Source organism: Triturus cristatus, chromosome 5_1 (assembly GCF_964204655.1).
Source record: "Triturus cristatus chromosome 5_1, aTriCri1.1, whole genome shotgun sequence".
Classification (NCBI taxonomy): Eukaryota; Metazoa; Chordata; class Amphibia; order Caudata; family Salamandridae; genus Triturus; species Triturus cristatus.
The window spans coordinates 445,284,391-445,301,301 of record NC_140587.1 but is presented as its reverse complement, the minus strand read 5'-3'; the positions used below and the strand labels follow the sequence as shown (position 1 = coordinate 445,301,301).

Below are 16,911 nucleotides of genomic sequence, written 5' to 3'. Positions count from 1 at the left end.
AATGTTGAATTAGAAGAGATTATTAGAGGATATTTAGATTTAGAACATTTGAATCGATATCAATAGAAAGGATTGATTTACCTGTGTAAAGAAATTACAAGACGGGCATAAATTATACATGATAAATTGACCGAGTTCGCCGGAAATATGAGGTTCATCTTTCTAAAAGTTATCTTTTGCAGAAAAGTTACAGGGTTTAATTAGATGATGGAGCAATTGTAACTGTGTGTTCTTCAGGAATGTGGTTGCATATTACAGAATTATTAAAATGCATTTGCAAATGGAGTGATTTTGAAAAATTAGAAAACAAATGCGAAAGAAAGCTTGACAAGAAAGAGAAGCAACCTGAGGTAGTAGGGGAAAATAATGAACAGGATGAGGAAGGCTGTTCATTGAGAGAAATAGTGGAGGAGTGTATGTATATGTGCCTTGGAGTACAGGTGATCCTGCAGATTTTATGAACAATTTCCAAAATTAGGTAACAAGCCTGTGCATTGGTACACACAATTTAATAAATTTGTGAAGATTTTAAAAGTGCTGTGGATTGATTGGAATATGTTCTTTGATATTGTGGTGCCAAGTGATTTGTGGGCTGAATGTAAGATTACTGTACAATGGCCACATCAAGAGCCAAGGAGAATGGTACACACTCATGCACCATCTTCTGTAGTTCTGGAAAAATATGAAATGTGATTACTTTCCTGAAAGGCAAAGTTCCTCTGAGAGATGCGGATTGGATGAAAATGAAATGAACTACACAAGAGGCAAAGGAATCTGTACATGAGTGCTATGAGCGGTTGTTGCAGGTGTTTCAGCAACACCGTGGAAGAGAATATCTTGATGAAAGTGACATGGTGATTTTTGTATCTGAGTTCGTTATAGGGTTGAGACCAGAGATCAGTGCGCATATAGGATTTCAGGGTAAACCAGGAGAATTTGGTAGTTCACAACGTAGAGGCAGAGATGTTCCAATTGATCCAGTTTCAGGAATGGATGTTAAAATGCTGAAGAAGATGACCCCTTGTCTCATTTATAACAGGGTTGGGCATTGAAAAAGGGAGTGTAGGGTTAATCCTGATAATGCGAATGGAAATGTACGAATGCAGAGATGAGTGCAGATGCAGAACATGCCAGTACAACAGATGCAAAAGCCCATACAAAAACAAGTTCTGCAGATGCATATCCCACACGTCTAAATGAGCCCACAAAATATGGGAAACCCAAGGTTTAATTTGAGCCAGATGCCAAAAGCAAATGGAAACCCTTTCCAGAACCAAAACCAAAATACAGTCCAACATTTTCATGTTTTCGATAATAAGCGGTCAGGCACGGACATTTTTTTATGATGGTGCCTGAGGGAGGAGGAGGATTGCGTGCTTGACGCAGTCTTAGAGGTAGGCCAGAGTGGTCCATTTGTAGAAGATGAGGTGAATGGCCACCCGTATCATTCCTTATTGATACAGGTGCTACCAGATCTACTATTAGAACTGCGGAAGTGCCAGACTTAGCCCTCTTGGGACAGAAGATCCAAGTTGTAGGTGTTTCAAATAAATAAACGACAAACCCAGTCTCGGAAAAAGTTCAGGTAAAAATAGGTTCATTTGAGGAAAATCACCAGTTTGTTGTGTGTGATATGATCCCTGTAAATTTGTTAGGGAGAGATTTATTGTGCAGGTTAAATTGCTCAAGTTACTGTACACTGGACGGTGTTGAATTCCAGATTCATGATTAGGATGTAGACTTTAAAATGGTTCAACAAAAGACATCTTTAGGATTGTTTCCTTTAATTACGATTGAAGAATTACCCTCTGATTTGAGAGAAAGTGTGTACCCAGATGTGTGGAACCAGTCCAAATTACCTTCGAGGCAAATGCAGTGTATTCAAGTACACTAACATACCATCTCACCCCAGAAACAATTGCAGGAATAAAATCTGTAATAGAAAACTTGATACAGAAAGGAATTTTAAGGGACCGGATTAGGAGTCCATGTAACTCTCCGATAATGGGTTTACAAAAACCCAATGGAAAATATAGGATAGAGCAGGATCATAGGAAAATCAATGAAATTGTTGTACCATGTTGTCCCATTGTACCGAATACAGCCACAATACTTTGGCAAATTCCATTTACTGCAGAATGGTTTACTGTCACTGATTTTTGCCAGGCATTCTTCTCAATGCCAATGCATGAAGAGAGACAGTTTCTTTTTTATTTCAGCCGAGAATTTTGGCATGGTGCTGAGTCCAACAAGGGTATACAGAAAGTCCATCCATTTATAACCAGATCTTGAAAATGGATTTGTAATCATTACAGTTGCCCAACAGATTGGTATTAGTATAATATATTGATGACCTTCTTGTGGCATCAGAGGCACAAGAAGCTTGTAAGCAAGATATCATTACGTTTTTGAATCACCTGGCTGAGAATGGACATAGTGTCTCCAGGTAAACTGCAGTAATGTCAAAAAGGAAACATCATTGAAGGAGGAGCTAGGAAAGTGTCACCAGAGAGAGTGGAAGCAATTCTTCAGATGAATCCACATCGAACTCAGAAAGAAGTCAGAATGTTTTGGGGAATAGTTGTCTACTGTAGACAGTTAATACCCAAATTTTTCCCAATGATAAAGCTTTTACTGAGGCTGGTACATGAGGATGTGTCTGAACCACTTCCTTAAGACACCAATTGTTTGAAAGCCTTCCTAGAGCTGAAAGAAACACTTGGTGGTGCCCCAGCACTAGGAATGCTAGTTTACATTAAAGCGTTTACATTGTTTTGCAGTGAGAGGGAAAGCTGCGCTCTCTTGGTGCTTACTCAGATGCACAGTGAAGCTAAAAAACATGTGGCATACTCTTCGGCCACCCTGATCCTGTTGCAGCATGACTGCCCGTCTGCCATAAAGCAGTTGCCACAGTGAGCACTAGTCTGGAAAAGAGTGAGAGCATAGTGAAGGGATACCCTTTAACTGTAATGTATCTTCACTCTGTTGTACTACTATTGACACAAACCAAGACCCAATCAATGCATGACTCATAATAGGCTCACGAAATATGAGCAGAAGATTTTGTCATCAGAAAATATTGTGCTGAAAAGATGTCTGTTTGAAACAGTCTGTTACTGCCGCTGCTTTAAAAAAAATTATTTCTTTAAAATGTTATTGAACAATATAAAAGGCAATTTCAGTAGTGAGCAGTGTATACAATCATGACATAGATACAAAGCATTAACCCAGTTGGTTACATGAAGATACATCAAGGCATCCAGGGGCATAATATATGCCTAAACAAACAGCCATCAGAGATTGTCCCACTACTAGTGGAGTTTCAAAAACATGCAGTGGTTAACTGGTCGGTCTTCAGCTCATACTGCGGAATGAGACCCCTGCCCAATTAACACCGTCCAACAGGGCCATCCCCCTCAGTTTCACCCGTCTCCTTCCCAATTAAGTAGCGCTGATACAGACCCCAAAAGCTATTAGGGCGATTCTGGGCGGTAGTGAATCAATATACAGTTCCGATTGTGTATTGCAGTAGACCATATCTTTTGACCAGTCTACAACAGAAGGCGCCGGCCCTGGAGCCCATCACAGCGCAATCCTGCGTTTAGCAAGCAATAATTCCATGTCTATTAATCAGCGTTTGTCTTTCTGCAATCGCCTTGTGTAGCCCAGCAGTGCCCACAGCGGGTCCAAGGGCAATGTAAGACCAGTGATTTCACTCAATGTTTGGAAAATTAGTTCCCAGTATTTTGCGATCGCGGGCATGACCAGGCGATGTACAAGAACCCAGCCGGGCTAGCTCTGCAGGTCTCACATTCTGCGGCATCTCGCAGTCCATATTGATGCAACCTCTCCGGCATATAATACTCTATTGAGGAATTTAAAATGTATGACACGGTGTGTCCCATTCAAGGAGACATGCTGAGTGACCTCACAGCAGTACCGCCAAGTGGCGTCATCGAGAGCCACGCCAGAGTCATTCTGCTATTCCAACCTAGCCTTGGTGAAATGAATGCTATGGTAATCCTGTGATATGTTATAAATGCTAGAAACTAACTTACTAGGGCAATCCACGCGCAGCAGGAAAAAAAAGGAATCCAACTCAGGCGGTTCCAACATGTCCTCCCCAAGTATCTTATGAAGAGCATGCCTCACCCTGTGAAAATGAAACTGCACAAGCGGTGTACAGGCGTGCCCTTCAACCTTGACCTCAGCCCACCCGCAAACTTGGCCTTCAGAGAACAGATCCTCAATTTTGGTGATGTTAAGTGTTGCCAGTGCATGGGCACTTCCCTTTCTCTGCATACTGACAACCAGTGGCACCATTCCACCGGAGTCAAGGGGTAGTATAGTACAGTTCCCGCCTGCCTCTTTAACAGATTCTGCCATGCATGAGTTGTAGAGCTAACGGAATCCAAAATGTCAGCCCGCCTAGAGGGAGCATGAAACAACCGCAATGGGAGAGGAGAGGGTGTCGCCGCGACCCTTTCAATCTGCAAATGTGGGAGGCCAGCCTGCTCGTGCACCCAGTGGTAAGGTAAGCATGTGAACTTTGCACCACACTAGAGTATAATTTTAAATCCGGGGCCCCAAGGACCCCCATGGAGTAGGGTAATGTGAGAGTGTCCCATTTGACATGCGAGTGTTTCCAGGGCCAGGCCAGCTTCACTAATAAGGAACAAATTATCCTGAAAATGTGCGCAGAGAGTACCATCTAAACATTTAAGAACAAGAATAAGCATCTTGGGAGCACTACCATTTTCATGAGGGATATGTGAGCCGATCGAGACAAGGGCATGCGGAGTAAATAACAGTTTGTCATGTAGTTGAACATGATTACCTAGATGTCACGGATTTCTGCACAAAGCCTAGGCCTGATATTAAGTATGATCCGCTGAATGTGCCCGTTTATTTAGTCTTTGTGGATGGCTCATGTCTGAGAAACAATTAAGGTACACTGAGAGCAGCTTACACTGTGTGTAAAATAAATCACATCGTAATGACTTCAAGGGGTTACCTCGGCACAAGTTGCAGAATTGGTTGCCCTTACCAGAGCATGAAGTTTAACTGCTCAAATAAAAGTGACTATATTTACAGTAGTCAGTACGGCTTTGGCAGTGTCCATGATTTTTGGCAATTGTGGTCACAAGCAGGTTTCATGACCTCTTCAGGATCTCCCATTAGAAATGGGGTACATGTGAGATTTTTTTTTCGGAATCTCTCCAGTTGCCTGTAGAAATTGCAGTTGTTAAATGTGCTGCCCATCAAAATGATAATGGCTACATTGCCATTGGAAATAGGTCTGAGGATTCAATTGCACCGTATTGTGCCCGGCTGCCCTGACCATTTAATGGAACTTTCACATCTGGGGAGGACACTTCATTTTCTATTTTGATGACTGTAACAGATTCTTTCTTGTGCGTTCTTCAATTCATTCAAAGTTGGATCAGAGCAGGTTGCGAGAAAAATGCAAATGACATCTGGATGTCCGCTAATGGGAGACCGGTGTTTGTTGTTTCCAATGCCACTATATTTTGACCGATATACACACTTAGGGAGGGTTTCCATGCTACGTCTCTTTAGACAGAATTGGTACAACCCAAAGTTTAGGATGCTTGCAGAAGTGTCATCAGTGTGTAACATGTCAACAACTGAATGCAGGGAAAAGGACACACATTACAAATAGTCACATAGGGAGATCAGGTGGTCCTTTCAACAGAATGCAGATGGAATTTATCGAGATGCCTCTCTGCAACGGACTGAAATATGTCCTGGTCATAGTATCTTGTAGTCTTCTCGAGATGGGTGGAAGCATACACAATCAGAAGAAATGACAGTCTCACTGTAGCAAAACTGTTATTGCAAGAACTGATCCCCAGGTACAGAATGGCGGTTTCACTAGAATCAGATAGAGGCACCCACTTTAACAATGAGGTCCTGAAGATATGTACAGCATTACAAATTGAGCAAAGACTGCACTGCAGCTATCGACCAGAAGCTTCAGGTATAGTCAAGCAACTCAATGGGACTATCAAGTCTCGACCAGCTAAAGTTTGTGCTTCAACATCACTGAAATGGCCAGATTCTTTACCTTTGGTGCTGATGAGTATTCAAAGTATCCCTGATAGAAAAACTGGTCTATTACTGCATGAGATACTGATGGGCAGTGCTACCTGCTGTACCTGCAATGAGACCACTAGAGAAAGTTTTCATTATGGCCCTAGAGGAAAGAAACACTAACATATCACGTAGTAAAGACCAAGTGATGTTTTGAAAAATGGAAGAAAGAAGACTAATTTAGAAAGAAAATTATTAACCCAAAATTAAGACTGGACAGTCAAAATAAAGGAACATTTTGCATTTATAAAAGAAAAATACCCAAACAAACCAGACATGTAGGGATTAGTAGTTGTGAACTCACATTTAAATTAATGGGAGGATCTTGGCAAATTTTACAGGGAGAAGACTCTTCAATTCCAGGAGTTTATTTTGTTTGTGGACAGGAAGCTTATTTTCAGTTACTTGCTGATTGGGAGGATATTTGCTATTTACCTGTATTGTTTTGTAAAATGTACCATGTGTATAGTATTAGGAAACTATCAACTGTTGTTGACAAGCTGGCAACCAGTACTTCTGGAGCTTTTTTGTTAGTAGTAAACACTAAGCTTGTAGTAATTAGATCTATGGTTTTGCAGGATCGCTTAGCATTAGACATTTTACTCGCAGAAAAGTGTGCAAGATGCTCAAATTAATCCACTGTTACATGGAATTTGCAAAAAGCATCTCTGACCTGAAATTTGAATTAAAAAAAGTTGGAAACACGTAGCATTTTAGAAACTTTTGGAAAAGAGATTCGTACAACTGCAGGAGAAGGTATTTTGGAAGCTATACTCATGCCAATACTAATCATAGGGCTTTGCTTGTTATTTTTATTTGCTTTATTTAAAGGCTATCTATATTACACACACAAAAGAAAGGGCAGGGAAAGAAGTAAAAGATTTGAAAAGGAATTGGAACTAAATCTCATGATTGATGATTACAGAAAGTCATTCAAATTCCAAAGTTTAAAATGAAAGCGACAAGATTCAACTGAAGATGAAAGTGCCCTTAGAGCAGAATTCACATGTGAAATCTAGATAATGTGATGGATAAGATACCTATCAGATGGTGGAATTGCAGAAGCTAACTAATTAAGATGCAAAATTATTTAGAATAACAGCTATGTGTACAATGATTAACATAACATTTACAGTGAAATGACAAGCATTTTAAATGTGCAGACTGCACTATGCAGATATAGTTATAATGGGCCGCAGAAATGCTTAAATGCAAGTTTTTCTTTAGTTAGCCGTGAACTCGACAATGCTGAAATGTGCACAATGTAATTTAGAGACCTGCCCTTAATGTGACATGCTTAGAAATCTTTGTCATAACTGCAGATTGTTCTGGTTTAAAAAATGTATTCAATTTTGTTAAGAAACATCTGATTGTGATAACCAAACTTCCTATTTACCCCATATTTCACATAATACTTGAATAGAATAGTTGTACATTATAAACAGTATTTATTGTCCGTGTTAATGAAATGCATTACTAAACAGTATTTTTGCAAGTTGATGTTTCTCTTCTTTAGCATAGTTCATTGTTTACACAATGAAACATTTAATATTAGATGGTTAGACCGTATTCGATGCCTACGGGAATGGAGGCTTATGAATCGAGAAGCTACATACGTAAGATGTCTGTAACCAACTTTGTGATAAAACTTTGTGAGCTGCATGTTATTTTGTGGGAAAGGAAGAGCTGAACTCACTCTCAGACAAATGCTGTTGCCTGGTTGAATCCGAAGAGGAGAGACCGGCTACACTTTTTTCAACATCATTTTTGCCTGTCATATTGGTGCATGTTCCTAGTTATCCTCACTCTCACTTAGACTAGACTATTGCAGTGCTGAGAGGGTGAAGCTTAGACCCAGACCCATTCCCTTGTCCTTAATTGACAGTTGTAGCTACTGCTGCTGCTGTTCATCTTTTGTCTTATAATGCATGCTCTATTTTGACAGATTGCTTTTGCAACTGTATGCTTATTTGCTTGAATCAGTGATTCGGCTGAACTACTCTTAATGGGAAGTACGATTGCTTTAATTGGGTTTGGAGCTTTATGCTCTTTGACTCACTCTTTATCTCACTCTTTTCCTTTGAATTTGAACTTTTCATGAATTCTAATAACTCTAAATTATGGTCCAGTTCTTTAGAATAGGATTTTGTCCTGTATGAAATGCGCTTGATGCCTTATTTATTGATTTGTTCTAACCATATTGTTTCGAGATTTCTGTAAACATACTTGAATTTATCGACTAATCTGAATAAAAAGAACCAAAAGCATATTACTAAACTGTTAATGAGAAATAAACGTTAAAACAAATTTAAACTCTGACCATTTACTGAACTGAGAACTGTAATTGTGATATAACTTATGATGATGAAATAGCTCCCGATTCAAAACACTGTGGAAAAGATCCGTCACCTGAAGTGAGTTATACTGGGAAGCCAGCGTGGGAACAGGGCTTAACCCTGAAATTTATAGTGAGAAAAAGTTTGAAATATATTATTTACATTTTTTCCCAACCCCACGCTATCAATGGTGAAGTCATTTTTATAGCTTGTCATTTTCCGGGACTAAGATGTGCAAAAAATGTCACTGAGGATGATTTTTCTGCTTTTAGGATTTAGAACTATTAATTAATTTACTGGTAGCTTCTTTAGTGGTGCAACTTTCCAGCTTTGGTATTGCATAGCATCTTTTTGAAATATTGTAATCGTTAAAATTCCAGCCACAAGTTAATGTTTAGGGTTATTCTCAGGCATGATCCTGTATAGGCAAACCTTTACTTTTTAGTTTATGCATTAAGGGTCGGGAAAGACCTGGAAAGGAATTTAGGTTTCTAATATTGTTTTTATTAGGTCGAGCCTAGTGCAGCACACATGCGCTGCACTATGGGAGGCTTCTTGTGAGCACTCTAAACTTCTCCGTGTGGGTCTGACTCCTCCCACACATAGGATTGGCTTTTGCGTGTGTATTTCACTAATGAAAGCACGCAAATGGCTAAAGGCAGGTGCATGTCCCAACTTCTTTTTTTAATGTTCACTCCCATGGCGTTTTGCTCTTGGGACCGAGCAGTGGATCTCAGGGTGGCAGCTGCATTCTTCGTTTTTTTTATAGCTTCCACAGCGGGTGCCTTTAACAAGGCTGTTTACGATTATGTGCGCTTCTGGGGGGAGTCAGGGGGCAAGGCCTAGGGCTTTGAAGGTGTCTGTTTACAGCACAGGGCTCTTGTATTCAAAGACTTTAAATATACTTTATCTCAGTGCAGCGCCCGTTTCACGAGCGCCGCGCTTTATCTTCTACCGCTCAGCTGTTACAAATAGCCGTATTTATTTCACGTTTTAATCTGCATGCCTCCCCCGCCTCCTCCACCCGTGGGGCCCCGTGTAATGAATGTGATAACACTTGTTGTCACTGTGTTGACATCGGATATCTTACCGTAAATGAAATTTACCCCTTACTTGCATTCCCCCTCACATTTCATGTAATTTTGTTTCACACTTTTTGCTCCTAACCCTTCCCCTGCCCTTCACTGTTATTTGCATTTTACAGTGGATTTGAAGATTATGCCCCCTCACTTTTCCACCAGTTCTCAACACTTCTCTCTTAACCCCCTCCTACTGTTCGACACTCATCCCTTCCGTATTCTGAGCCAGGAATAACACAGGGGCACTGATTACCTCCACTGCACACATGGCACTAAATGCTCTGCATCGCATACACTTACTTTTCATTCTTGAAATCCAGAAAAAAACAGAAGGGGTTTGGGGAAAGACCAGGCAAGCCTCTAACTATAAACTATAAGTAAATAGTAAGCAGTGCTGCACCATGCAACAGCATTAATACAGCATCCCCCTCTTTTATACAGCCACCCTCTCAATATATCATAATAATGCTGCCAAGGTCAATAGTCGCATGTGTGTGCTCATCACCATTACATCTGCCACGTCCCGCCTTGGCACCCATACTCCAGGCATGCTGCCAGTGGTGTAACAAAAGTTTAAGGGCCCCCCCTGCAATGTACACAGAGGGGGCCCTGCTCCGGATTTAATACGGAGCACTCAGGTTTAATTACTGGGCTGAGGGGGCCTCCTGCAGCTCAGGCCCCCCCCCGCACCGCGGGGGATGCGGGGGCCTGCGTTACGCCCCTGCATGCTGCCCATTCATCTCCAACACATCTTGGATCATTTCATATCGACTTTAATTAAAAAGTATATGATTATTCGAAAATGTTGCGTGTGTGGGCATGCTAATAGAGGCTAATCTGCTGCATGGCTAAACTTATAAGGTGTTTAGTAAGTTAACTTAGCCAGTATCACTATAACCATATCTCTCATCTCTTTGAAATGCTCCATAAGGATTCGCTGTTTACGGTAATTATATGGAAGAATTTTGATATGTTTTTTATTATTCGAATAATGGCCTTATCTTAATGCTTTATAAATAGTATGACTTTTTTTCAGGTACATCCAATGAAGCAGCTGAGTTTTTATCTAAAGAAAATCAAGTGATAATTCGTATGCGTGGTTTGCCTTTCACTGTAACATCTGAAGAAGTGGTGACTTTCTTCGGGGAACAAAGCCCGGTTACAATGGGAAAGGACGGCATCCTCTTTGTTACGTACCCCAATGGCAGGCCGACAGGAGACGCGTTTGTATTATTTGCCTGTGAAGAGTATGCACAAAACGCCCTGAAGAAACACAAAGCTTTGCTTGGCAAAAGATATATTGAACTCTTCAGGAGCACGCCAGCAGAGGTTCAGCAGGTGAGCGGCAAGAGAATCTCTGTTCACAGCTTCATACTATATGTAGACTTATAGAGCAGTCCTGGTTTGCTGTAAAATGTGTTTTGCTCTGTAGCCATTAGTGGGTGTGAAGGCATAGAATGTTCCACCAATATGAACATTGGCATATCTAGCACCCTTTCGGGCATAATCATCCTGTATGCAATTAAGATGTTTCTGAGCTGACCAGGCAGTTCTGTGGCGTCATAACTGAGAGCTTCCATTGAACAAAAGCACCACTGGTCTGTCTGTGTTATGCCATTCACCATCTGCTGACTCAGTGACAGTATGTGTTTGTGTCATAAATCCTCTATTAAAATGCCAATAAGAATGCATATTTAAAATCTCTAAAATGTAAACAGTCATTCACACTGCTGATGAGGGGATTTTGTAAAGCAGTAAAACTGCAGTCATTTACCCTAAACCCACCCTCTGCTTCTTCTGCAGGTACTGAACAGATTCTCTTCTGTGCCCCTCATGCCTCTCCCGACCCCTCCTCCCATCATTTCCACGCTATCTCAGCCATACCTACCCCCGGTCAGTGTGCGAGACTGCATCCGCCTAAGAGGGCTTCCATATGCTGCTACCATCGAGGACATCTTGGATTTCCTGGGAGAGTTTTCCACTGACATTCGGAATCAAGGAGTCCACTTAGTGTTGAATCACCAGGTAGGTCAACAACCGAAATTGCAGCTGAATCTTGCTCATATTTGCACACACTTGTATTCCTTTTGAGTAATAATTAGATTAGGTAAATGTCCAAGAGACAGATTAGATGGGGCTATTCAAGTATGACACAAAAGGGAAGCAGCCTTGCAGTTCAAAGCACACTGGGGCAACTCCGATGTGGCAATGGGGTGGGTTAAGGATAATATTAGCCCAGCTCTAATTGATATCCATTAATTTTCCCTTTTGTTTAAGACCAAAGAATAAATTGGATGATTGAAGGCATGACTGTTTGTTCTTCTACATGTCTCTGGTTCCAAGACCTGCACTCCACTCAAAGCAGACCTAGATCACCACCCATCTAAACTGTAAGATCCATATGTCTGCAAACCAATAATCCGGCTTCAATAACTTTAATGGAAATGGTGAAATGGGTCTACAGCTGAACATCGTATAAATATTTGGAGTTATTAAAGAAGTGGCAAAATGTAGTCCATTTGCAGCAGTTGAGGTGAAAAACCCATGGTGGCTCTTTTATGCTCATTTACATTTTAGCCTTAAAGTGGGAAGTATATCGCATTACTTCCGACCTCTATCTTGATTGCCTCTGTCCACCGCAACAGTCTAGCATAATCATCATACTCTTTCATGGTCTGTCATTTGATACAGTTACTTTTGACATTCTCATGACCCCTACGCATGTGGCATCATTGGTGCTACATTCCCCTCACTCTTGTCCTCCCTCACTTGTCAGCTATCCTTACCTTAATCAAAAAAAGATTAAAACAAATATTAGAAACCTAAAATACTTTCTGGGTAGACCTTGGTGCATAAAGTAAAAATACAGGCCAAGACTATGCCTGGGCTAGCTCTAAGAAACGTCCAGCTTCCAAAATAAACTTTCAGTTGTGACCGGATTGTAACAATTTGTTATACACTGTCAGAAATTCGATCCTTTGGGATGGCTTTAACATCTTACGTGGACGACACTCAAATTGTCTTGTAAATCTGTAAAAATGTCATGCCGCTGGTAAAAGATTTAGGGATGGCATGCTGGCAGTCGACTCAAGGATGAGTTTGCACTGCCTCAAGCTCAACTCAGGAAGAACGGAGGGAATTCTGTTCGGTAAAAACTCCCCTACTGGTCACCGATTTGGTGGTCATATGAATTAGGAGCAGTACCCATACCGGTCACCAAAGCAAAAAATCTGGGAGTGATTATAGATGAGAAACTAAACTTTGAAGGTCATGTCAAAGCACTCTCTTCAGCTAGTTTTTTCTACTCAAAGTGATCAAGAAAATTCTACCTTTGATCCCAGAAGACAGCAGGAAAACAGTGGTCACTTCCTTAGTCATTGCCAAACTGGATTATTGCAATGGGCTCTAGCTCGGAATGCCCGACAAGCAATTACACAGATTGCAGAGGATCCAGAATGCGGCTGCAAGGCTCCTGCTGGGGATTCCCAAGTTTCAATCAATAGGTAAGCATCTTCAGAGACTGCATTGGCTTCCAGTCAAGTGTTGTATTACGTTTAAGGCCTTATGTCTCGCATATAAGGCACTACACAGTACCGGTCCTCAGTTTCTTAGACTGTCATTGAACTGGTACTCCCCAAACAGATGCCTTAGGTCTGAAGGAGCAAAACTAATGCCCGCTCAGATTCTGCATGGCTAATTGGGGGGCAGAAGCTTCTTTGAGGGGGCTTCGAAGCTCTGGAACACCCTCCCTTTTTCCATCAGAAATCTTCCGTCTTTTACATCTTTCAGAAAAGCCCTTAAGACCTGGCTATTTATCGAATAGTGCTCTAGCTTGCTTCTGGATTGTTAGCTCCAAGACACCGTTTGGTATTCGTGCGCTGTATACATTTTAATAACCCAAATAACAAAGTTAGTAGTTGACAACATTGCACCGGTACAGCAGCTATCAGTACCTTCATTAATAGTTTGAACCAATAGGGCCCGAAACATTGGCCTGAGTAGTTTGTTCTGCTCATCTCTTAGTAAGGGAAAAGACACAAGCAATAAATATGCCAGTTTTTTCCTCCAACTTGCTACCAAAATTGAAGTAGTTTCCCCTAAAGTGCAGTCTACATCCAGGTTTTCTTCTCCTTCCCACCCTAACAAACAAACGTTATACATGGGTTGCTGTATCGTCTCTCTGACATCTAATAGGGGATAGCCAAATGCTGCCTGACAATACACCCAGACCAGCCAAGACCAAGCTCAACTTTTCCACTTCCACACCAACCAGGAGCATGCCTTCTACCATCTTTTAGCTCATTAAACCATTCTCTCTTCCCTCTCTGTACACAACAATCAACACAACGGTCCATTCAACAACATAATTGTAGTCTCTGCTTTCATTAGCTCAAACACCACCGCTGCGAGAAACTGCGGTTTAATCATGTGCAAGATCTGCCCCCTTATCCCTTCCGCTCTGAAATACCACAGTTAATGCCACAAACCTCACCTAAGTGGTTGAATATAAAAATCACATTGTGGATCTTCCTCAGTATTCCTTACAATCCCAAGAAAAGGTCATCAACTTTGCCAAGCTTGCCCAAACTTTACCCAACCCGCATAGTTATATGGGCAGGCTGGCTTAAATTCTGTAAAGTTTGTTCCTAGTCTTCAAATCCATCCAACGTTTTCTTACCCTTACTTTAATCTGTACATCTCACTGTATATATTGAAAATTACCTACACCTGCAAATCCAATATTGCTATAAATTCTGCATGTGCAGCCCTGCTATCCAGCGGTCTCCAGAGCTCTCCACACGGCACCATTAACAAGATAACTGTGACATTTACTGCTTTGCAACAGAAGTCCATAGCTTAGAAACTGTTCCTCCTACTCTTGTGAAGGCTTCATTTAGTGCCACAAGGAAAATTTGACCCAACATAATAATTACACCAATCTCACAAGGAAACGTTCCCTACATATAGCTTCAAGGTAGGCTCAGTCACCCCTTGCTCAGAAAACTGTTCATAGTAATATTATACGTGTTGGTAGTTCAGCTTTAGGCATTAGTGGTTCAGCATAATCTAAGCAAACGTACAGTACCACATTCTCCAGGAAGAGGTTCCTTTATGGCTACAGAAAGGACTATGGTGCGTGACTATTTTTGGACTTGGGAATCCAAATTGATTTCTCACATGCTCAAACCACTTCATCAGACATTAGGAGCTGGCATGACATTTTAAATAGCAGAGAGCCATAGATGGATAGGTTTTAATACAGCTGGCTGGCAAAGCCCACGTTTTGGTCCACTCCATCCTTTTACTTATGCCAGCAAATCTCTTTTGCGGTTACCTCGATTGGCATCCACACTAAGTGATTAAAGAGTTTTTAAACCATATGTTCAGGGTCTAGAGATGTTGTTGTCTGTACATATGCAATCTATAAGTGCATCATATTGCTCACACAGTGAGATCGGAAGAGGAATTTGGAGGTTCAAAGCAGAATGCATGTTTAGAACTGTTCATAAAGCCATTTCTAGACACTAAATGGCAGCATGCAAGAACCTAAGTTCTTCGCTCAAGGTGAATGTGGAAGGTTAGAAATATTCTAATTACAAACTGAACCCTCCAGCATCCTATGAGCTACCAGGCATAAATAACCCCTCACAGAATGACAGGTGTCAGATTACACTCTGTGTATACTGTGATATCAGTGTAGCGGGTAACTTCACTTAACATATTCTTTAATTGACAGCAGAACCAATGTCCCTTGAGCCTGGATCATCAAAGTTCTCTTTTTGAGTTGAACAATAGTTTGAGTAATCTGGATCTAACCAGACACCTTGATATGACTCCGCACCATAAAGCAAACACAATAAGATAGTTTGTAAGATGGCGCCCAAAAGGGTTGTGAAATGACAGTGACTGGGTAATTTGGACTCCCTTGATGATCGAGAGCAAACATATTAAAGTCGATAACGTTGCTCAATGGGTTGGACGCTGGTTTGAGATCTTGAGTGCTCCCGACTGCATGACACTGTGAAATGAATTGCATAAATGTATAATTGGTGTTGGTTTTCTTAGTTGTTTTCTTGTTGTTATTAGTAGTATTAATAAAAGCTTCAAAATAACAGTTAATTGATAGACCTATTATTTTGAGGTCAAGACCCTCTGAGAACAACAATACTTCTTGAAGCTGGTATTCAAATGGGGCACCAGTACTTTGGGGTGACTGAGAAATGCTGACTAGGAAGTCTCATCCCACAGGTGCCACGCTCGGCTTTCTATGATCATGGGCTCTTTTCTCCCTCCGTGCCCCTTGGCAAAACCTTCTATCAAAAAACTAAATATGTATAGACCTTTGCACGTAAGACCCTTACAATTGCGCATGCAGAGCATATGCAACCTTAAGACTACCACCACATGCCTTTTTCAACTATGTATCTACAGTGTGTATTTCACAACCATTTCACAACCATTCTTCACAACTTCCCAGAACAATGCTGTCCTCCACATAAATCCCACCACATCCTCACATTTTCCAAAGCTGCTGTGTTTTTAATGGGCAGTAAATATTTTACTAATCAACCCAAAAATTCCAGGGGTTTTATTAACTTGCACAAAGTTGTATTTAACAAAAAATATATTTTTAGACGTATGGAATTTTCTTCATTAAAACGCACCTATTGACCTCTTCAAAGCCGAAGAAAGTTATCATTTTGGTTTGTCGCAGAATAAAGTTGCACCCCATCAAATTCGTATTTAGGTTATTAGTCGTTTTTGAGTTCTGTGGCTGCATAGCAGGGCATAAAAGTCCTTGGCGGCTTGTTATGCTGTGTGTTACATAGTTGAAGCTCATAGCACGATAGAAAGAATTAGAGCAAAAAGACATTCGTGGATGACATTTGACAAATATTTTTTTATTTTTATGCTTTCATCTAATCCAAAATATACTGAGGGTTTCTCAGCGCACTTTAAAAATGAGCAATGTTGGGTTATGTTCAGCATTAGAATGGAATATATATATGAAAAAGGAATAAGTACATACAGTTTCAAAAGAGTTGCACCTGTAGATTCAATTAAATAAGAATAAGGAAAGCAGTGCCAGGGAATGAAGTCCATATGTAGGGCTGTAAAGTAAGCATTGCACCTAAACACTGAAAGTGTCACTAGACTAGAACGTTTTTCAGACCATTTTTGAATATGTCAAACAAAAGGGTTGTACCCATCTGAGGAGGAATACAAGAATTGCTTAACTTAGTGGCACTCTCAGAGGAAGACTGTGAAAGACCCTGTTGTTCTTGAACATGGATCTTTCAAGGAGCAGGGTGGCAGAACGTCCAAGCGTGTGTGCCACCAGAAATAGCTAATCTTTTAGCTATGCACTTTGGGGCCCCAGA

The 16,911-nt window shown here is 40.9% G+C and overlaps 1 protein-coding gene across 7 annotated transcripts in view; it reads left to right on the top strand.

Annotated features, from left to right (window-relative positions):
* The window catches only part of ESRP1 (epithelial splicing regulatory protein 1), a 365,555-nt gene that overhangs the window by 187,524 nt on the left and 161,120 nt on the right, over window positions 1-16,911 (top strand). For all 7 annotated transcript variants that reach the window (XM_085605242.1, XM_085605240.1, XM_085605244.1 and 4 more), the window contains 2 exons: window positions 10,566-10,867; window positions 11,333-11,554. In XM_085605242.1, coding sequence (XP_085461368.1) covers window positions 10,566-10,867; window positions 11,333-11,554 — 524 coding nt within the window. The remainder of the gene's footprint in view (window positions 1-10,565; window positions 10,868-11,332; window positions 11,555-16,911) is intronic.